Raw genomic sequence first — 23,925 nt, forward strand, 5'->3', positions numbered from 1 at the left:
ATTAGTGGCTCATTTCTGTGCATCTATATCACCGATCAGAGTGAGCAAATGTGCATTTGACACTTCTGAACCCCCTCCTGCATGAAAGGACGTGACACAGTAGTGCAGCTATCACCTCATCTGTGTCATGCATCAGTATGTGCGTGTTCTTCCCTGTGCTGCACAATTATGACCAGAAGGTCAGACAGATGTTGTAAACACAAGCCAGCGTCCCCCGAGGATCAACCAGCTCCATAAGCGGAAAAACACGCTCTTTGTACTCGAGATAAAGCGTTGCATCACTTCACATCTGCAGTTGCAGGAAATGTGAATTGCCCTCCTAGCACGCCGAGGATTTTGGCCACAGCCAAGCGACCGCCTGGGAATCCATCAGTCATTGTTATGGATGGCCGTCCAATGACATTGCACCATTTAAATAAATGAAATGGGGCACAGAAAGAAAAATACAGTGCATCATCAAATATTAAGCTCAGCATTACAGATGAGCTGGAGACAAGGTCATGTTTTATAACCAGCCGACTGCAGAGTCCTCTCCTCTCTCTGAGAATCTGGGAAGCCTGCCCAAACGCTCCATTATCACTGACTACTGGCTCTTTTTCCCAAGAAAAGATACAGACTATGAGAACTCATAACACAATGTCAAGATACAGGATGTGGTGCAAAGCCAACTTGAGACATACTGACATTCTGACCAGCTGTGCAGTTTATTATTTCAAAATGAACATAAATAATGGGCCTTTATTCTGTCTGCGTCGAAAAGTAATTGGTCTGAAGCTGATGGAAATTATTGAAGTGGTCAATAGATGAGCTGTCACATGTCAACAGTTAGTAGCAGTTTTCCGGTTTAATTGTAGACCACAAAAACACCAGAATGACAGGACAGGGGCTGATCTACAAGAGGGCAAGAGGGGGCAGCTGCCCCCCAATGGGAAGAGTTCCCCCACTATACCAACATGTTGGAAATTATCATAAAATAATAATTAAATTTAGCCACCGCACTAACTTAACTTAAAGTCTCATTGGTAATGAATGTAATACTGTATGAAGTGATTGAATAATAACAGCATGTCCATTATCGTTACCTAAGCTGAAGACGTTTTTAGCTCTATTTCTGCTCTCCAACATCTCTTAATGCATTTCTCTTTAGTGGCTAAAGTGCTACAGTATTTTCACTAGCTCACAGTTAAACGTATCTGTCTGCTCTTTGCTCATCATGCAGGTTATTACAGTTTTCAGAGCTATTTATTATGAAACGCTGCTTACTGTGGTTCAAAGCTGTGGGAATGAACCAAAAACCAAACAATACGCTGACAGATGCCAAACAAAAGTGTCACTAACATTATCCACTTTCACATCAGACATTCATTTGATCCATTAATGTTTTTTTTTTTCCACTATCGCAACATTAACAAGCAAAACACAATAAACAAAGGCCACAGAAAGAGCCAACCGAGCCTCAGACGTCTGAGAAAATTCTCCTGTTGGTAATCTGAAGACAGCTAATGGTCAGTGAGACACTGTGGAATGCAGAGCAGCCAAAATAAACCAAACACGGAGCTCTTATCTCGAACTGTTCCAGCTCGGACCACAGCAGACCAAACATATGTCTGGTGACAAAAATAAGAAGCGGAGATAATAGTTGTTCTGGAAAGCAAGAGAGAAACTAAAGAGATGCTATCTTTAACTCTCAGCTTTAGTGCTGTGCATCATTAACCAAAGTAATCTATAGAATATTTTCCCATCAGAAGCCAGATGTCTTTTGGCTCCGACAGATCCACGTCTCTCTCTTCTCTGTTTCTTATCCTGATGGGTAAGTTTAGCGCTGATTTCAGCACTAGCTGGCATACCAATTACTCAGTTATTTTTAAATTCCTGCTTAGCCATAAAGCTCCCCAAAATAGTTCTTAAATAACAGGGTGTCAAATAGCAGCAACCCAGTGGCACAGCAACAGATGCATCTGGTGTGCGTATGTGTCACCAGTTGGTCCCGGTCCACACTGACATCTACGTCTCCTGTTATGTATTTGTAATGCTCTAATGGGTTTTGACGGGTCATATTGTATTTTTATAGTTTGGATACAGTGAAGAGAGATGTTTCCAAGGAGCACGACTCGAGGGGTCACAACGACATCAGGAGCAAAAAGTAGGTCATCTGGGCCTTTTTGTTTGAGGCATTTGGTAAATGGGAGGTTTTCCTTTAATGAGCCATTTCACTTCCAGCAGACTTACATTTTCCTCTCAGAGAAGCCAGCTGAGTTGGAAAAACAAAGCGGGAGAGAAAGGCCACCCTCCTCTCCGGCAACGAGACGTGTACGTGTAAGCATTTTTCATGGAAATTCCCAAACAGCCAGAGAGTGAATCATTTCGAAAGAAATGAAGATATGCGACATCCCATGTTATCTTTAGTCGTTCCCATCACTTCCCAAAATAAGTGACCAGCAGTGTGAACTCATACTTAAGAAAGATGAAAACTACGACTCTACTCAGTTTACAGTTTCACCACTTGGAAACGGGATCAGTTTTGTCTGAGCGTGACCTCACCAACTTATCACTACTACTGATTTTACATTCCCTGTTTCTTTAAAGGTTGACAAAGCTTTTCAATTTGTTTCATTTTCATTTTCAGATTGCAGCCAACCTACCCATCTATCTGACAGCACAAAATGCAGGTTACCAAGCACTCACTTTACCTAGAGAATGGTGCACAGAAGCGTAGAGTTTACGCCAGAAAGTAAGAATAAAAATCCACACTGGCGGTACTTACTGTGGTTGCCACAACAGGCTTCTCAAACATCCTCTTCAGGCTATCAAGTGGGATGTCAAACCTCTCAATCCTCTTAGCAGCCTGCAGGTCCTCTCTGACCACTGGATCGTCTGATACCTCTACCTGAGGCCCAGGGGGACTACAGGAAACGTAGCCCGAGGTCGCCACTGCTGCGCTCACCACCTCCTCTCCATTTCCTGATTGAATTTCCATTGTTGTAAAGAAACCGTATCTCACCCCTTTTCCCTTCAGGCTGGTGCTTAGAGGGGAAGTCTATTGTGTGAGGTGAATCAGGAAGGGGGAGGAAGTAAGGGAGAGAAAACCGAGGGTGAGGATAGAGATGGAGATGTTGCCGGGGCTCCTTTCTGCCTTTGAGGCTCTCTGGGTTGTGCAGGCACACAGACGGAAAAGCTGGAGCAAAGAGGAGGAGAAAAGAAAGTTCGCAAGGGAAGTTTTTTCCTCTCTCCCCTGCCTTGTAATTACTCATACACACACACAGAAGCCTGAGTAAACTCACATGTGGGCTCAGAAAAGCAAATTGAGATAGGAGTTGTAAGAGCAGGCCAGCAGGGTGACGGCAAAGGAAAGGAAGGAGAGAAGGCAGCTGCCAGAGCGAAAAGAAGAGGAAAGAGAGAAGACAATCTGTTTCCTGGAGAGCTCAGGTCCTGTTGAACAGCTAAAAAAAGGCATAGCTGTGGATCAGTAACGGTGCACTCAATGAACCACACAGCCAGTGGTTTGTCTCCTGGTTCCTCTGAGCCACAAGTCAAGACACTGATCCCTTGAATCCTTGGTGCCTTAAATGTAGCTGTGCGTCCACAATGCATCATGAATTATTATGAAAAAAGTGATGAGTGAACTTAATTTACATACTCGTCATATGATCAACTTATTTAATATGAAGCATTGTCACAGCCTAACCCGCCCAGCAGTGTGTAGAATAATTCAAATGAATAAAATAAGGCTAATACAGTATGTAGCTGTTAATTCCTCTCAGTTAAACTCCAACCCTCTCTCTTTAACACCAGGCCCGGGCTGGGCAGCAAACATGTCATGAATATATTGTTAATTGTTCGCCAGCTACACCAGAACCTCCCAGGGAGTGTTTTCCTGTGTTCATTCTGGCGAGAAAAGGGAAATTACCGTGTTAACTCTGCTTCCTCTGTGACACCCCTCAGCTGTTCCTCTCATCCTGTCATTTTCGAAGTGTGGTTCTCACTATATTTCCAGTCTTGTTAGCCTGAGTCCGCATTTTCTCCCCATTATACCCGCATGTACCAAGAATGAAGCGCAGGGGTCAAATGATGGACAAGAGAGTAAGAGGGGCTGACAGATGAAGCCAAGAAAGATTGGCAGCCTGGCTCCACAACTGTGTAGCAACAAAGACAGTAAAGTTACAAGTCTGACAGCGAGTCCCAGCCACAATAGAAACATCAGTACAGAGGAAGAGTGAGAGAAAGGAGCTGAGACGCAATCCAGATAATCCAATCTTAATGAATGAACTGTCATGATATACGCATGCATCCGATAGTACTGTGGAGGCAGATACATTATTCAGAGAGGTGCCAGAGTGACTTTCTGCTGGATCCTGTGTCCACTGAGGCCACTCAGTTTACAGCAGTTACTCACCTGTACACAGAAGACAAATGTTTTATATATTTGACAGTACCACTTGCCCAATGTTATTTAATTCCACAAAGGAACGGGTCAATTTTTACGAGAAAATAAGCCTCTAAAGACGGGGACTAATAGAGTGGTAAAGATTTCCTCCACTATCCATCTTGATTTGTTGCATAGTGAAAGCAGATACATGCACAGGCACACACATATTGTTTTAAGTGCAGAGCTGAGTGGAATTCAATGTGAGAGCAAACATAATGCCCCCGAACACAAAGCTCCAGAGCAGCTTTTCTTTAATACAACAAGACAATATTTCAGGCCTAGTGGGGCTTCAGAGATACTTTCTGGTGAAGATTCACCAGGGTAAAAACAGTGTCTGCTTCGATTAAATAAAAGATGTTACAGGTTGCATGTTCGCTCCCGTGGTGAAATCCTCGCCTTATTTAGAGGACAGACTGAAATATGATCCATCTGATAAGATAAGAAGAGGGAAATAACAGTTCTTGTTTTATTTTGTCCACAGGCCCAGTAAGTATGCAGACATGTCACATTTTCCAGTAAATCACTGAAATATGATGTTACTAAATTAGTCAGTGACACAGATTCATCGAGGAAAAACTGCTCAAGACTCAAGGCCAGGAAAATGTCGTCCCAACACACTGCACGTTATTCCTTTTGTTGGTTTTTTGGTGCCATGGAGAGCTCCATACGTAGAGCTATTCTCTAAATTCAAATTTCCTTCTTAGTTGAAGACAACAATTAGGCATAGCTGAGACATACACGATCGTATCCTGTCACCCCCTTTTTAATAGTGTTGATAAAACAAAAGAAGCTAAAGAATATTCATTTGGACTTTGCTGGACATATTTTTGGCAGATTACTCTGTATATTTTATATTTAGCAACAGACTAAAGTCCACTTCCTCGTCTTTACCACATTACAGTAGTAAATCATTCTGTGGACGCCTCCAGACAGAGTCCTTACCTTTTGTACCTGTTCTGCGAGACTTCCTGCTCACTTTCCAGGCACACGAGGAGCGACGGTCGTCAGTCGGAGTCAGATTACAGTCGCTGCTCCAATTACAAGGGCTTTACTTCCTTACAACACAGCAGGTCATCTGATACGGCCAGAGGATAGTAATGAACGGTAGAGACAGTCTGGTCTACAATCAGTGAAAACAGTGCATACACAGGAGTCTTTTAAGGTCACAAAGAGCAACTCTGACTCTTTGTTTCACTGCTTAGTTCATATCATTATGAATTTAGAGATTTCTTTATCGTTTTCCACTTCAGGTTATTATTGTGTGGTTCTGATCTGTTATCTCTTCCTACACCTTTCTTCTGCAGGCAACATTTGCAGGTTAAACTGCAGACTATTGGTACAGAGCTGACTGTATATTTCATATTTCTAATCCCAACTCAAGCTCAACAGTGTGGTGGTTGAACCCGACCTGAACCCAACAAGCACATTTCTGTATTTTGTGTCGAAACCATTTAAGAGTTTTTCTAACATGTTGCTTGTGCTTGAGAGACCTACAGGTCAAAACATCGGTCTGCTGAACCCAAACATAGTGTCCAGATTTCTGTCCAAACCCTCAGTTACTGGCAGGTCCTGTTATGGGTCTGGTATCCACCCTCTAGACTATATAACACCTTATCTGGTTGCAGTGTTCAAACTGAGGCTGTATTTTGCTGATGCTAGATGTTTATTACTTTACTGAAAGGTAGTGTTTTTCTCCCACGGGCTGGTAAACACTTGTAGTTAAAACTACAACTCATACAACATGTCATCATTCAGTTCATCAAGAAGTACAGCTGTTGACAGGGGTCATGTTATTTCTAACTGAGAAGCTTTTCACATGACAGTTCTCAATAATACAGTGGCTGAGAAGAGCTGAGAATCTATCACAGGCCACGGGAAGCTGCACTCCTCCATGAATGATGAAAAATACATACAAATAAAATCTATCTTTTTAAATAATAAAAAGATGTTTTCGTTATAAATTTGTTTATTTCATTATTATAAATGTTATTGTAATAAAAATGTGTGTGATACATAAAATGGAATCAATCCACGTTGTCATCCGGTGGCCCTGAGAGCTCAGTGCATGCAAACATGCAAATAGACAAAACACAATCAAATTAAGAAAACAGCTTCACCAACTTAATAACATCGGTGCGGCATTCAGAAAACCAAACTATGAAAAGCAACAACACAACCAGGAACAAAACATACAATGGAAATGTTTATATAGAGCAATTAACTATACGTGTGTAGATCTACATGTCCATCACTTTTTAATGCCCCTTCAAACACATGCATATGCACAGATGTCTTGTGGTTTAATGCATGCTTTGTTGAATGTAAAGCTGCAGTGTGTAGGTTTAACATTATCTTAATGTGGAGACGTGCTGTTAAGGTTTCAGTGACACAAACTACAGTGTAGAGATACTCCCTTCCAAAGGTGTTTGAGTGAGAAGGTCTATGCTTTCTGCTTGACTGATAAGGTTTTGTAGCTTCTTCTACTGTGATATCATAAGACTTATAAATGCATGGCTGAGCAGAGTGGATTGACTTTGAGCATCATAGTTTGATTCCCAAAAATAGTTTATTATAGTTTAACTGTAATAAGAACAGCAGAGGTGAACAGGGTGGGCTGTTTGCTAATTCTAGGAAAAGTCTTTTGAGTAGGTTCAGAGTAAAGATTAAATCTTTATATCTTCAGAGTGCAAAGCAAGAGTGGAAGCACTGAGATCATCCCAGGCTGTGTAGTTGGCTTGTTTGACTTGGGGCTTTGCCTGTGGCGTTCTTTAAACAGATCAGACAGACGGAGATGCCATCTGCTCTCCTGACCAGTTCTCAGCCACCTCCTCCTCTTCTGAGTAGGAAAAAATGACCATCTCCTCTTTTCCCCATTCATCACAGCTGGTTGCAACATCGTTCTCTGGTTTAAAGGGAGCACAAAACTACAGTAAAAGATAAAAGTGCTCTGCACTGGAAAAGGGGTTCCTCTGTTAGGAAACTAGACTCTGCAGGTTCTACAGGTCTTACCATGGACTTCTAGGTCGACGCACTTAAAAAACAAATCTAATTTACTTTGTGGTTGAAAAGAAATGTTTAATATAACCAGAGGAAACACAGCAGGCTCTGTACATGCTACTGGTGGTTTTCAGAAAATGGTAAATAATGTGCAGTATAATCTCCTATTATAGTTTTTACTGTCATTTTCATATATATTGTGAAATTCATCATGAAATATGACTTAACATAAAAATATGCTGTCACATGTGGCTGCATGATATTATTGTCTTTATAGTGCTATCTGAAGGGCCCCTCAGGATCCCCAGCATGTCATTTGTGTTCAATGACAAGTCTGCCCCCTGCTGTTCACTACATGGAAACACATCATTGGTGCTGATGTCGTGCTTTCAGAACAAAAATGTAGCTTCAGCAACCTCATAAAATTTTACCTTCTCAGTGTTTCTGCTGTTTCAGTTTTGGTTTCAGAAAAGTTACACCTTAACCCAAATGTATGTGTACTCATTAAAAATAGTATTAGAAGCCCAGTGACGTAAAGGCGTAAAAGGTAGAAATTATCTAAATTCTGGAAATATTACTAAGGAAGGAATTGTTTTTGCTTGTCTGAAGTGGAAAGGTTGGTGATGAATACTAACTGGCATTAAATGTAACAGAAACAGATTCAGAAAACAAATTATGAAGTACATGAAATACAAACCAAGGTGAATTAAGGTGTATTCATGTTGCAGCAGCAAAGCAAGGGCTGGTGAAAAAAAAAAAAAGTTTTATTTAGATTTATGTCTTAAGATGTTGGGTTAACTTGAGCTAATTAGATGTAGTTTGTCACTTTTGCCCTAATAATACTGACCATAGTGACCCTGAAACTAATGATCACTAATCAACATTTGGTAACAAGCTACTGTTAGCTAATTATCACCCACCTTTGTTTAAGTGACGTGAGTAATATAATTAAATATAACATTTGCTCGGATATGATATTTCCCTTTCAAAATAGTATTTACAGACTTTAAAGTAAACAACACTAATGTATACAATAGAAAAACGTGCTAATTAATTTTACATTTATTGCCACAGTTTTGTACAGCTCTGTTTGCGCTAATCTCCAGCGTTCGTGTCAAAATGTTCCCGAAGTGATGCCAACAATAGGACAATGAATCATTGATGCGTTAATTACGGCTGAATGGAACAACATGAGAGGAAATATTCATGGCACAAAGTCAGAGTGGTGGATACAGGTGGGAAAAAAAAAACTCACCGCGCAATGATCTGCCTATGTACATGCAAAAGTAAAGAGAGTTTACTAGAAGAAAGGCTGTGGGAGCTATTTGCTCTATGCCATCATTCTTTTAAGAACTGAACTGGACGTTGGACATTAGAGAAACCTCCATTTCCTTGTTTTTTTTTTTTTTGTTGTTTGTTTTTTTTTTTTACATGACTCTTTCTACATGTCAATTTAGCTAAAAATACTGCAATCAAAATGCCTGACACAAGAAAACTCCCTTCACCCATCCTTTCTTTGTCACTTAAACACACACACACACACAGTTTTGTATGGCACTCAGTGTGAGGACACTTATTGACATAATGCATTCCCTAGCCCCCAGATTCAGTTTTAAATTTATTAAAATTATACCTGTACTAACCCTAACCCTAAAACCTACTCTTAACCCCAAAATTGCTCTTTAACCACCTTATTGTGAGGACTGGTTTAAATGTCCTCACTTTGTAAAAATGTCCTCCATCGAAGGGTTAAAAATTCATGCTGGTCCTTACAATGATAGACACACACACACACACACACACACACACACACACAGATCTGTGGGTCACGGTGCAGCCCGGCAGCTAAGCCATTCGTCTGGGTCCCAGGGGAAACAATTACCGTGGACCAGGCAGCAGGTCTGGACAAGGGCTGGGATTTAATAATGGGCTCATGACTCAAGCTAAAGCAAAATGTACAGTGAAAGCATGGTGTCACTGGCCAGGAACTCCCCCTGGTGGCCATCATGGTAAAGTAGTTTAGCAGCTCCTAGAATCTTCTCAGTTCAGTTCTCTTAAGTACTTAAACCAGCATTAACTCACAACACCACACACTATAAATTGAACACTAAAGTAATCTGCTGCTTGCACAGATGGATAAAGAGAAAATGGTCCCCAGGACTAGAAAATAGGAAAGTGGTTCTACAAATGACCTGCAGTTACATTCTGTGTCTCCACTGTCATGTTGAGCCTCTTCCTAATCAGTTCTTCTTCATTTCATGTGTCTGTAGTCTGTTTGTGTGTTTCTTGGCCTGAAGGGCTGAATTTGAAGAAATAACACAATGTTTTAAATGCAACACTTTCACTTCTAATGGAGTACTGTGACAATGTGCTATTAATGGGACCTACACAAATATTCCTCCTACACCACTGGCTGGCTCTTGCAGGACAGTTGTCAGCAGATGTTCAGAAAGGTCACTACTAGCGCTCCAGCAGCTACAATTGACACAGTGCAGCCTTCATTAATTAATTAATGATTAATAGTAAAGTCCTCACAATGATTGCCAGTGTTTGTCATTGTTTGGGTCTTTATTCCAGGATTTTGGTAAGTTGTGTTCATGATTCATTGCAGGATACATTGTGGAGAAGGTGAGTCTTAATAACCTGAGCCACATAAACATGAACATATGCTTACAGTGTCCTCTAGGAACCTTATAGCCACATCAACACTGACATATTCAAGCCATAAATGTGCCGGTGCAGATATTTATTTTTCATTTTTCTCAACCGCATCCATTGTTCAAATTTCCGAGCAGACACACACATACACACACACACACACCCACACTTGTTCTCTTGTTGTGAAAAAGCAGACCTCTTCCAGCCTTCCCCTCGTGCTTCAGCATTATAGGAGCTGCCACATCCCAGCCCCCGCCTTCCCACAACCCCTCTAGCTGCCTCCTCCTCTGACTCCACCACCACCACCCCAACCTCCCTGCCTCCCTCTCTCATGGCCCGTTGCCATGGAAGCTGATTGGAAGGATCACTCTGTCTCTCCAGCACATTGGCACTCCATCTTTGCCCGGAGAAAACAGGGTGATTCAGAGCATAGTAAAAAAAAAATAGAAAGAAAGAAAAGACAACCCTCCTGGAGTGAAGGTCAGGTATTAATTGTTGTAGTAATTGTGATAACTTAATATACAGTACCTCAATGTTTCATTCACACTCGTTTTTTTGTGTAAAATCTGAAACACTTAGTGTGAGCATATGTACTTGATGTGTGATTGAACTCCACACACCAGTGGTTCCATTTTAGCAAACAGCACCACGGCGCAACACAACCTTCAGTCATTTTTAATCATCCGTTACTCTAATTAATGAAGCTCCTCGCTGCAGGGACAGAGCAGGAGAATTATCAGCTGGCAGATCACTGCATTTATTCATTTTTCACCGTATTATTTCACCGTAAAAGATTCCAGAATGAAATGGAAATGGATTTTCGAGCTGGTCGTGATGCTTTAAAATTAATCCAGGAAGTCCACAAGGTTTCCTTTCTCATCCGCTGTGCTGCATTTCAAAAGCAAGGAAAAAAAAAAAAACATTATGGTGACCGATGAAGCTGAATTACTGTAGCATACTCTTTGTGCACAGCACATGCAAACTCAAGGCTAAGGCTCTCGGTAGCTTTATTCCTGATATTTTTCAACCAGGCACCAACATAACAGGAAGACTGAACATTCAGGGTCCAGCATTGCTATAGCAACAGCGTTTAGGGGCTCGTGAGTGGGGGTTGGGTGGTTGGCCACATACTTTGAAAAGAAATGTTGTATTTTTGATGTTAAACTTTAAAAGCACTGCATCTGTGACATATGTTTGGTATTTTTACAATATAAAAACCAGCTATTTCTATAATTGCACCAGATTTATGGAACATCTTACTGTCCACATGACAACAAAGAAAGCCACTATACACCGGCTGAAGATGAGTGACTGACTTTTTGTATCAAGCTCAAAAACCAAACGATTAAAATGAAAAACAATCCAGTATTTTCAAGCTGCATTAACACAGATAGGTGTAGATTATAGTGCAAAACACAAATACAAAACTTGTGGGAAATATAATCAATAGTTTCATAAATAAGACACCATGTGATTTTTGTTAATAGAGAGAACACAGTTTAGGAAAAAAGTCGAGGATTGTGAATGATGCTACAGTCTGATGGTTTTCTGCTCAGTTTCACTTCAGTGATAAACAGAACAAACGGATTTTATGCATCATCTCCCACACCGTGGACACGTGTAAATAGTGCTGCACTATTTCATTTGGTTTAAAAATTGGTACGTGTTAATTACTTTTCTGTGACTGAAGGACACATTTTGTTTGAATACGGAGGATGGGACGAGATTTGTGTAGCTTTGAGTTGTATATGAGACACAAATAGAAGCAGTGTGGCAAGAAAACAGCCTGTTTTCCTACATTCAAGTCACTTGCATGTCTCATGCTGAATTAAAACTGTTGACTGAGAGGTTATAATTGTAAATGTCACCAGTAATTGAAGTGGTTGTTATAATAAAACAGTGTATTGTGCTGATTGTGACAGTTTGGAACATGGTGTGACTTCTGTACATGACATGCTTTCTATGCTCTCTGCCCAGTCTGTCCCTGTGTTTGATCAGATCAACGCCACACACCTCCTATTAGCTACAAGTCCTATCTGTAAGATCTCAGCTTAATGTCGACCTACCTAGATATAGCAAAGCCCACCAAACCAACCCAAACCCTGACACCTTTACAGCTCCTAGTGACTTTAACAGAGTGAGGTTGGGATCTAACAGAGATCTGAGCAGCAGAAAGCAGAACAGGCAACATAAAGACACAGACACATTCATCACTCAGGTGGTTGTGATCTGCAGGATTGGAAGTCAATTAATTCTCAGACTGGATCAATCGGAGAGGAGCTGCTCAACACTTCCTGGTTCTCACAGAAGGAAACAGATCATCGCCTGTTGGTGATGATTTCTACCCACGTCCTCCTGTTCCCATGATGAAGGGTAACACACACCACTTACTCCAGATCTGCAGGTTACTTAAAAGGACTGACTGTTTATGAAGCAGACTCCATCAAAACTATGTTTTAATCTGTTTGGCAGATAATAATTAAAGTAAATAGATATAATTAAAGGTAATATATTCCTCATCGCTGCAAGCTCTCTGTCAAACTTATAGGCTACTTGGTTTAAGTCTGTTACTATTATCTTTTGACCATTATATCAATGTGACTCTTTACTGGTTAAATAAAGTTATTATAATCTCAAATTCATGTTAATATTAAAAAAATCTGAGCAGGAGATTTAACATTTAACAGCTAAAGCTATATATGATGATTTCTAGTTAGCTTGCCTTAGCTGACCTTAGCTACAGCAAAATGTACTTCACTGAAACATAACTCTATTTATAAACTTTAAGAATATTTTTGTATGTCAGTTATTCCACAGTTAAATGTGGTATATGCCCAGTTGTAATGGAGAATAAAAAGCTAGTTAAAACAGTGGCTAAATAGGCTGATGTTAATAAGCATTAGCTAGAAGAGTAGCAACCACCTTTTTAGCATCATGTCTTAATTAGAGGGAACTAGTGTAGTTTGGGTACTAATGTTATAAAGTTGATGGACATCAAAACATAGATGCAGTGAATGTAAATGATCAATATGTTAATTAATTTGTTAAGCAATCAAATTAAAATGGAGAAGAAAGCTGAAAATCTCACTCCGCTGGTAAATACTGCCTTTTCCTCTTGTATTCTCTGAGGAGCGCTCAAAAATATTTGTTTGGATAAAATACTACACCTAAAAAAAGCATAAAATGACGCTTTAAGTTCATTTAAATCAGATGATTCTGTAGTAGAGACCTGTTTCTGTATTTGTATTAGCTATATATCAGTGAATGTAGCCACTTTTAAAATATGTTTCGGTGCAAACACACCATAAAAAAAATTGATTTCCTAGTCATTGTCTGTTTTTCCTCTGATCATTTCTCTCTGGTATCAATTTAAATTTCAAATGAGCATTACAAAAACAAAAAGGGTGAACATTTCAAAGCAGAAACCACATTACATTTGCATTATAAATACCCTGAAAATGTATTAGTGGGAGAAATAAAGTGTTGCTGGGAACGGAAAACCGGATATCACCTGAGAGGTCACGTTATGAAAACGAGGAGAATCAGACTGCTTCCATTTAGGAAACCCAGTTTAATACTGGAACTGTGTGCCACTAATTCTCCTAAAAACTGTGGAAAAGAGGTTTTTCACATGGCAGAAACTACACTTTCCACCCCCACCCCATCACATCCATTCTTTCTGTGATCTCGAAGGGCTTGCTTCACCTCAGTCAAGCTCCAGCGCACCAGCCAGCAGCAGTATCGAGCTAACGAGTCTTTGTGAGGAGGGAGAGAGACAGAGAGAGAGAGAGAGAGAGATAAAGCAAGGTGGGTGCAGAGCAGGGGAGAATCAGACAGCGAGAGAGCTGACAGTATGAGCATAGGATGAGGGTGCAGAGGGAGAACGCATAAGATAGTGACAGAGGCAGGGGTGCTCAGTGCTGCACAATAGAGCCAGAGGCTGCTGGAAAGAGTGAGAGAGAGAGAGAGCGGGCATCATGGCAGCGCTCACTGCATCATCACGACACATGGGGATGTTTGGCTGCTGCTGGTGAACAGAGTGTGATGCAGGAGGAGAGTCGAGGACTTCCTGGAAACCAAAGGCAAGCCAAGGAAACAGGTCAGTGATGGTCAAACACATACACATGCACGCAGAAACACAGGCAGTGAGATTAATCATGTCATAGGATGATGCAGATTTACATTTGTCAATAAGAATTCCCCTGTTGGTGTTTGAGATATGCATGGGGACTGGGAGGCTGTGCATGCACACATGTGTGAGTGCAGGTTTGGTTGGTGCTCCAAATGGCATCGGTCATGAGAGCTCGACCAGGGATGTTTAGGTGAAAGAGGCAGCACAGGAAATCCTCCAGGACCCTCACCCCCCTCCCCTTTCCAAAAAAAAAAAAAGCAACTCAAATATATGGAAAGATGCTATGTGCTGTGATGTGTTCAGTGTCTGCTACTACACATCTGGATGTTCTTGCAGTTTTTTCCTGAACAGCAAAAGAAAAAAGGCTGAATAACAGGGAGGTTGGGAAGGGGAATAATAAGAATAAGAAATATATATATATATATATATATATATATATATATACATTTGAAAAAAACAAACAAAGATGTTATATAAAAAAAATAGATGTGTAAACAAACGTAAGGCAGAAAAAGATAAATCACAGAGGAAGATATGTACAGCAGTAGGTATTCAGAGAAGGAGAAGGCAGACAAAGCCAGTCAGAAAGAAAAAGCTTGGCCCAGCATTCAGCTCTGCTGCATATGATGTAATCCTCTACCAGTTCGAGCAGTCAGCTCAACAGTTTTATACATTTGAAATGGAAGTTTAGACAAAGTGCAAAGGGCTGCCACACTTCCTTATATCACCAGCCTTTATCACATATGGGAGAGAACTTAGCATGTGTACAAATTATCTCTTATCGCAAGAGTTCAATTTTCCACCCAATCAACCAATGGGAAGAAAATATCAGTTCATCAAAATCCTAATGAGCTCCACACTTCATTTGACATAATTCAGTCTCTACTTTTGAAGAATCCCAAAATTTGGCAAGGTCACCTAACAAAACATAATGCTGTGGTGTCTCGATTTGCATAAAACATCCTAAATTACCTTAATATGTCTTGCAAGCTATTCATTGACCTGCATTGGGTAAAATTATAATTCAGTACTAGCGGAATTTGACAGAGTCGACCTTCCACTTCTTCAATAATACAACTTCAGATAATTCACTAGTGATTTCACCTCCTGTCAGCTGCTTGTTGTGTTTTGTGTTAAATTCTGCAGAACTGAGTGGTCGTTCAGTTCATGGTTGACTGACGTAATTGATGAAATCAAAGATAAATATGGAAGTATTGAAATTAGTCATTTTATTGTCCCGTCCAGTCCAATCAGAATGATTGAGGATGACAGGGTCTTTATCATTTCCAAACATTTTAACATTTTTAAGTATTATGCAATATACTGTTTCCTTAGAAACAGTATATTGCAGTAATATACAGTACATATTTGCCCATACTACTGGCAACTCAGAATTATACAAGCTGTGTGATTAAGCTGTTGAATCTCATGATTAGAACAGCACAAGACAGAATAAATAAGGTATTTCAGTTTTCCATGGGGTGCACTACAATTTAAGCAAACTACATATGCACATATAATGCATAGAATAATGTTGATTTAATTAAAGTCTGATTTTATTCAAGTCTGGGGGGAAAATAATTTAAAACCCACAGATTATAAACACAAATGTGACATCATCTGAACATGATTGTGGCATATTTACACATGAATGTTATGTGTTCCTGTTGTCCATATGTGTCTGTTGAGCTGTTGAGTTAAATATTCCACTGTGGTTTCTTTCTCTGCCTATTGGTGTTAGAAAATATAGAATTTAAAAATAATCAGGAGGAAGGCAGAATGAATGGGCTGTGTGATTTGGCAAAAGCAGAAAGTGAGTCACACTTGTTGTTTTGCACATACTATGCTAAAGAGTTTTATGATGAATGCTGATGAATGTAATTCCATGACAACCTCACCCTTAAATATGCTAGTGTTTGGTGGTCAGTTCTGAATGTCCATTGTTTGAGTTTGTTAACTTAGAAGTATGTGTCTTGTTTGACTGTATGGTCATCCATAAACTTTTATCCTTTTCTGTAGGTGTGACCAGTGGGAGGAGCCACATGATGAGTGGGATCCTGAAGAGGAAGCTTGAAGAGGGTCCGTCCCCTTACCTCTCCCTCCAGGGGTCTGATGATGATGAGGTTTCCTGCAGCGACAGCGGCAACAGCAGTGATAGTCTCAATCACCCTGTCCCTTCTGGACTGCTGGACTGTAAGATCACACTAGCACACTGCTCAACCTCAGCTAGTGTGCTTTGGTGTAATGTGGAAGCACACACATTTAGTTGAACCAAGATAAAGTTAGATAAACCTTCAAAAAAAGGTTATATACATATAGATAATGGTCCACAATGGTCTAAGCATGTATGCCAATAGGCTTGTAATACATAGTAGACCTAGTTTTATGAGATGCAGTTTAATTTCTGCCCTCCTTTGTGTGGTGTACCCCAGGGATCATTTTTGGGACCATTTCTGTCATGTACAGTGGGTATGTTGCCACTGGGTCAAATTATGGGATTGTGACATACAGTTCAGCCTCTATGCTGATGACACACAACTCTTTGTCCCTCTCAAACCTACTGACACTGCTAATGTAAAATAATAATCTAGTCTGGTTTTGCTGTTGAACAACCTTATCTGGTCTTGTGTAACCAGCAGCAGATGGTAGCAAATGTCAGATAGAAATTTCTGTGTCACAATGTTGACTTTATTAAACCGTTCCTATAATTTGAGTCAGTTTAACAAAGTGTCGCTTTAACTAGTATTTAGTAGAATTTGAAAGCACTAATTAAAGAGTAGACTTAAATGTTTCCCACCTTTGTCTTGATCTCAGCGTCTCTTCAGCAGCAGTCAAAACGACTGCGAGGCCACAACGTGCATTTTGAGAGTGTGACAGTGTACTACTTCAACCGGCGGCAAGGTTTCACCAGTGTGCCCACACAGGGTGGCAGCACACTGGGGATGTCACCACGTCACAGTGGGGTGAAGTGCTTCACCCTGAGGGAGTTTGCCATGGAGCAGAAAAGGAGCCATCGCAACATGCTGATAGATCATCTCAAAGAGGAGAAACTGAATGCCATCAAACTTAAAGTCAGTGCATAGTATTAGACATGTTTTGCAGTTCTTTTCAGTTTTTCATATTTATCCTTAGGGTCCAAATGTATGTGTAGGCATACATTCATGGGCCAGTCTTAATTTAATGGACTTTTTCTGTCCTTCAGCTGACTAAGAATGGCACTGTGTCATCTGTGGAGGCGGATTCCATGACACTTGACGACATTTCTGAAGATGACCTGGATGTAGACAACACGGAGGTGGACGATTACTTCTTCCTTCAGCCTTTAACTACCAGGAGGCGCCGGGCCCTACTCCGTGCCTCAGGGGTCCGACGCATCGATGTAGAGGAGAAGCATGAGCTGCGAGCCCTACGCGTGTCTCGAGAGGAGTGTGGGTGCCGATGCCGGGGGATATGTGACCCAGAGACCTGTGCTTGCAGCCTGGCCGGCATTAAGTGCCAGGTAAATGGAACTGTGGTGAGGCCCATCTATAATACTAAAGTGTTAATGTGTGGATGTGCAGAACTTTAAAGGTTAACTAGCATTCAAAGTCAATTCTGCTAGGAATTAAAAATATGTACTATAATACTGCTTACCATCTAAGCAGCGTTTTTATTTGTTTGAAATTTGGGTTTTTTTCTGCAGTGACACTATAATATTGACTGACAACGTGGGAGTTTGATAAGCGTAATATCATTCAACATTCAGTATTTTAACAGAAATATCACTTCAAGCGACTTTAAACATTCCTCCCGATTATGTCGTCCGGAGAAGTTTTCCAGTTGGAAGTAGAGATACAGCAGAGATACTGAGTCTACTCGACGCTGTGAGTTGCAGTGCAGGAGCTGCTGATGACTCAGCCTGTGTTGAAATAACATGAAGAATGAAAATGATGTCTAGTGGGAGTTACTGCTTACGTTTGCAAGCTGGGTTGACTAACTTCATGAGCCTATCTAGCTACATGAATGGTTACTTCTCAGACCAGACCACAGTATCCACAGTATCAGCTGGTTCACCACAGGGCTGTGTTCTCTCTCCTCTCTAATACATCTTATACACAAACGACTTCATCAGCTGGTTTCAAAATGGTCATATCTTGAAATTTGCAGATGGCACAGTGATAGTCAGCCTGCTGAACAATGACGAGTTGTCTAGCGGTTGTGTGGTAGATGAATTTTTAAAATGCTGCTCTGAATCTTACCTTGAGCTGAATGTAACTAAAACTAAGGACATGTGTAATGATTTTAGTCGTAATGCAGCAGGTTCTGTCAGCACTGTAATAAATGGCCAAGCTGCAGAAACAGTCAACCCTTTCATACATAGTGATCACTACAGGACAGCTATTCAAAAGCTGTTCTCTTCTATATGCATGGGATTTGTTGTAGCCGACACAGTGGACGCTTGTGTATCGTCAAAAATAACAAACATCCCAGAAATCCTTACAATATCTCGTAAAGGTAAAAAAAATATGCTAGCATCACGTAAAATCTAGTGTCTTTACATTTTGTAGAGTTCAAGTGTAGTGCGTGATAGGAAGGCCTACAGGATAGTGGAGCATATACCACCTGAGTCAAGTGTGGATGATGCAAAGAAGAATTAAATACCTAGGCACCAAAATTTGAACAAAATACAAACATGCTCAGCAAGAAAAGACAACAATGTCTTTTTGTTCTATGACGGCAGTTTCAGGCTGACAGAACTTTGATGACATGTTTTTTACAGATCTGTCTTTCTGTTGGTTTGGCTCAGTCAGTGTTAAACAGCAAAGTTCATTGAATGGTTAAAGGTTGTAGCAACATCATTGGATCTCCATTTAGCAGCCTGTCTGACCTCCATAGGAAGCAGCTGCTGAACAAGGTACAGTCGATCCTGTCTGACAGCTCCCAGCCGCTACACTCTGAGTTCCATGTGTTTCCCTCTGGTTCTCTCTTTAGCAGCCACGAGCCAGAACCAACAGACTCAAACACTCTTTTCTACCCTCCGCTATCAGTCTGGTGAACTCTGGAGATTATGGCCCCTGTGTCATGTCTACAAAAATAATTGCCCCCCGTGGACAGTAAAGTTGATTGATTGATTGGCTACATGCCATCAATAGTATGTCTCGTATTTTTCCACGATTGCATGCAAAAACAGTTTTATCCCCTTTTTGAGTGGTATCCCCACAGTTTTTTTCAATAGGAGTTTTCAGATATGAATTTAAGAATGCAGCAAGTATACCCATCTACTATTTTCCAAGGGGCCTGGTGCCTATCATGCCCTCCCTCTGAAGGTCTGTGCACACCACTGCTCAGCTTAAAGCTTTTTTCTGGTAAATGAAACAAACATATTTTAAATAGACCTTTTTAATTAGACAAGCAGTCTTATTTTTAGCTTTATGAATCATTAAATTTAGGAGGATATTTGCAACCAATGGATTGTGATGGGTGTGATGTAATCTTTCAGTCAGTAAAATTTAAGTTAAGGTTAAGAAGGTGTGCAATAGTATTAATAACATTTGAATCTGCTGTTTTGCTTCAAACATGAGCAGCTCTGAGCTGAGTTTACATGTGCTACTGCTGTTCCACACAGTGCTTCATTAGTATGTTTGTCTGCAGGTGGACCGCATGTCCTTCCCTTGTGGCTGCACAAAGGAAGGCTGCAGCAACACTACGGGACGCCTGGAGTTCAACCCGGTCCGGGTGCGCACCCACTTCCTGCACACCATCATGAAGCTGGAGTTGGAGAAGACCCGCGAGGAGCAGCGGCATCAGCAGCAGCAGCCGTTGGAGCAGCAGCTTGTAACCAATGGCAACGGTTACCATGGCGACTCCTCCTTGGTCCAGCAGCAACAGCAGCCGAACCTGCAGTTTCCACTGATGAGTAGCACACCGCACATTCCCATCATGCACCTCCAGAACACAGGCGAGACAGATTTACATCTAGATGAAGAAGAGGAAGAAGAAGAGGACGACGACGAGGAAGAAGATGAAGAAGAGGAGGAGGATGATGAAGCTTACGAGGAGGATGAGGATGGCAGCAGTGTCTGCAGCGGGCTGTCTGACTGCAGCACACACAGCTTGGAAACAATCGACCCTGAAGAGGGAGAAGAGGATGAGGAGGATGAAGAAGACGAGGAAGAGGAAGGGGAGGAGGATGACGAAGATGAAGACGAGGAAGAGGAGGAAGATTGGGATTGTTCACTACATGGAACGAGTCCTCCACCCTACTCGGTGCCACTTCCTTCAGTTTTGAGTTACTCTAACAACACACTCATGAGCCTCAGTCGCCCGTTTCACAGCCCGTACCCAGTAGACAGCTCTGTGAATGACACTGCTGCTTTCCTCAGTGAAAGTGTCGCCGTCACGCCCACGCTGCCCACAGTGGAAACCGCACTGAAGTCGGAAATAAACACACAACTCCACTGCCAAACATTCCCCAAACCCACAGAGTCCCTGACACCTCAAACTCGCTCACATGTAGACCCCCGTGAGACTAACGCTGCCCCTGCTGGTGCAAGCGACGAACAGCCACCCTCCACAGACCTCCAGAACAATCCAGGCGATCATGACTCACAGACTGAGGCTTCAGCTGGGTCTGTGGAAATAAGAGAGCCATTACAGGAGCAGCCGGGACTGCAAAAGCAGGAGGCTTCGCCTGCTCCGACAGACACGTCGCGCTAAGACGGCGTTTGATGATTCAAACGCTTTAGAGAGCGTTCAGATGATATTTGGAAATCTTTATTCAAGAATTGTGACCTTCAACCATTAGAGTAGATTTATTCTTGATAAGTGCGCTTCCAAAGAGAGAATCACTCCCACAGATTTTGACACAGGAGGTTCAGCGAGGTGACCTAATTTTAGCTCAGTTTGTCTCTAAACCTTTCTAAGAATGTTGGTTTAGATAGAAGAATATACAGTTATAAAAAAAACAAAAACAAAATCATTGTGTTTCAGTTACTTCTAACAATATGGAGGATCATTTCTGCCTTGTTATGAAGTCAGATCATTAGAGCATGTTTTCTGGTTGTGACTGACACCTATGACAAATATGAAAGATTTTGAGGTGCTTGTATTATTTCACTCTTTTCCATTGTGCTGTCGTCTCACTGTTGCTGCTAACTGTTCTTAAATGCCTGTCTGTAAAGCATGTGTTCGGTTTACCTTAGATGTTTCAAGGCTTACACAAACTGTAAAATGATAAATGATGTCGCTGACAAACATCAGCCCACGTGTTCATGGGTTACACGTCATGCTGAAGGTTCCTTTTTGTGCTCTGTTGAACTGATTGCTTCAAATTTGGTACTCACGCGTTCGGGCACTTGCAGAAGGGGCGGGCGCTGGGGGCACAAGCCCCTGCCCTTCAGCCAAATTAATCAAAGGTGCCCCTCTCAGCATCAATTACTCATCTTGGCTCTAAGTACCTCACATGTATGTACCTCACAGAGGGAATCTCAACAACTCCACATCCCTTAAAGTGGCTATAATAAATATTTTTATATTAACAGATCACATGACTAAATGAATGTGCAGAGAGCTTTTTGGCATTGCTTTTTACATCTAATTGTTTTGTGTGTGAGTGTATGCGTGTGTGTCATAGCCCCTAAACGGAAGCAGTGCTGGGAACCCAAGCAGTCTAAATAGGCAGCTGTATACGTTACTGTACGTTAGCAACATCAAGTGTCCACTGCTTCACTGCAAAATGTACTGTAACATCTCATCTAGCACATCACTGTTATTTCTTTTATGCAATATTAGGGTCAAACAATTGCAGAATGCATGACAGTCACTTTAATTAGCAAACGTTGGCATGCTAACGTGCTAAATAAAGAGAAAGATGAGGGTAAAGTGTATGCTAAGCATCAGCATTGTGAGGATATTAGAATGCTGATGACAGCAGCTTGCACTCGTTTCAACCCACAGTCCAAATGACAATAACGTGAACGCACCACGACTTAAAGGACACGCTGACAGATCAGGACCTTCAAAAAGCTAAACTACTGAAGAGTAAAGATTACTGATGGCTGCCACTACAAACACTCGACCACAGTTCTCTGTTTCAGTGCTTTGTGCATCAAATGCTGCTTGTCAGTAATTTCACAATCTCCGCACGTGTGCGCCGAAGCGTCTGTGCATGTCATTTATCATTTTACAGCCATGTGAACGATGTGATAAAACTGCACTTTTTCCAGGTTCAGGCTTGTGTCGGAGAAATGAACTTTATCTCTATACTGCCGGGAACTGGGGGCCAAATGTTCTTTGTGTTCTTTTTAAAGCAACTGTACATTTTCCATGAGAGTGTGAATAAAAGTGTTTTTAACATCCATCTCAGCTTAAAGGTCGTTTATTAATTGTTCTGGTGAAAATGTAAAAGTGACTTTATTCCATATAGATTTATAGGATGGAAAATGAAACATGATCCTAGTGGAACATTTCTCCGAGTGTTATATTGTTCCACCAGCAGATGGTGTCTGTTGCTCAACGACTGACTTCATCTTCCTGGCCGCTGACTTCCTACAACATTAGGGGTTAAATCTTTTTTCTGACGTCAATTCATTTGTTGATGACATTTTTTCTCCTTCAGAACAATCTGTGACATTGGTTCTGCTTGGAACATTTGTCTTCTAAACTAACATGATTCAAATCTTTCTTGTTTCTCACTGAAAACTAAAATTTGTGCATATCAGCCAACCTGCAGTCGATGTTTGACGTCAACTCGCCCCTGATGATCTGTCTGACTGCTGTCAACTCATTCTCATTTCTCCTTCTCGACTGCTTCCAGTTTGAATGTGCTGCACCTCGTTGCCTCTAGAGCGCACTGCTGAGTTTACCACAGTATATTTGGGTGAGGCTCGGGGAAGCTCTTTGTTGCGACCTCACTGCTCGGCCTGTTCATGTATAGAAATATTTTCATGGCTCATTACATAACCACACAACAAACAGTGTGCAGCAGGTGCTGTGCACAATAGAGATAAACATACATTCAGCTGCTCTTTATGAATCTCCAACAATGACGCTCCAGTGTTCAGCGCCGGCTGCACCCTGGGTATCCTTAGGAACATCAGGTCATCATTTGTCCTCTCTCCTTATATAATGTGACTGGTTCGACCACTGTGTTGGGGGTTGGAGCTGGGAATTCCAGCTTGCTTGCCTTTTGCCAGCAAGGTATTCTGGGTAAGCGAGCTCAGAGACGCTGATCAATCACAGGCAGGGGAGCTGTGATGTTTGGTTGCCAGGCAACAGGAAGGGAGAAGCAGGAGCAGCAAAGCGTTTGGTGGGGGCTGCTGGGTGGGGGTGGTCTCAGCTTTTTCACCTCAGTCTAGCTCCTGTCTTTCCTAGCACCACCTCCTCTCCTGCTCCCTGTGTGTGTCGACTGGTCACAGAAGAAGTCGCTGACACTCGCTGACTGTTATAGCGATGTTGAAAGCTGAATATCTACACACACACACACACGTACACACACACATGTATTTAGCATATTTAAAGCACAGATAATCATTATTGTCTAGTTGTCTCTTCTCTTCAGTCCAATCCAACTTTTGGTTTACTTGACAAATACTAATGTTTTTACATCTTTAGGTTGTAAAGTGATTTGACTTATTGTATTTCTTCAAGAGCTTTCAAGCACGACTGATGGTCTGCAGCAAATCAAGACTGCTCAGTCGTTATGGAGGTGTGTCAATCATATAAAAATAACAAA

General features: G+C 41.4%; 2 protein-coding genes across 4 annotated transcripts in view; one reads left to right on the forward strand and one right to left on the reverse strand.

Annotated features, from left to right (window-relative positions):
* Positions 1-3,360, reverse strand: part of xirp2a (xin actin binding repeat containing 2a) — a 44,026-nt gene extending 40,666 nt beyond the window's left edge. Inside the window, exon 1 of one of the 2 annotated variants that reach the window (XM_026362483.1) lies at positions 2,780-3,360. In XM_026362483.1, coding sequence (XP_026218268.1) covers positions 2,780-2,977 — 198 coding nt within the window. In that variant the 5' untranslated portion in view covers positions 2,978-3,360. Of the gene's footprint in view, positions 1-2,764 lie in introns of both variants that reach the window. The other variant, XM_026362482.1, reaches the window with a different exon arrangement.
* Positions 3,361-13,848: 10,488 nt separating this feature from the next.
* LOC113163202 (cysteine/serine-rich nuclear protein 3-like) lies at positions 13,849-22,469 on the forward strand. 2 transcript variants are annotated; one of them, XM_026361594.1, is made up of 5 exons: positions 13,849-14,180; positions 16,233-16,406; positions 17,028-17,284; positions 17,416-17,727; positions 19,845-22,469. In XM_026361594.1, exons 1-5 carry the CDS (start codon positions 14,126-14,128, stop codon positions 20,907-20,909), a joined length of 1,863 nt encoding a protein of 620 aa, XP_026217379.1. In that variant the 5' UTR covers positions 13,849-14,125; the 3' UTR covers positions 20,910-22,469. The 2 variants fall into 2 exon arrangements, with proteins under 2 accessions (XP_026217379.1, XP_026217378.1); XM_026361593.1 differs by having other exon boundaries at positions 17,416-17,712.
* The last annotated feature ends 1,456 nt before the right edge of the window (positions 22,470-23,925 follow it).

The sequence above is a fragment of the Anabas testudineus genome, chromosome 2, assembly GCF_900324465.2.
Source record: "Anabas testudineus chromosome 2, fAnaTes1.2, whole genome shotgun sequence".
Classification (NCBI taxonomy): Eukaryota; Metazoa; Chordata; class Actinopteri; order Anabantiformes; family Anabantidae; genus Anabas; species Anabas testudineus.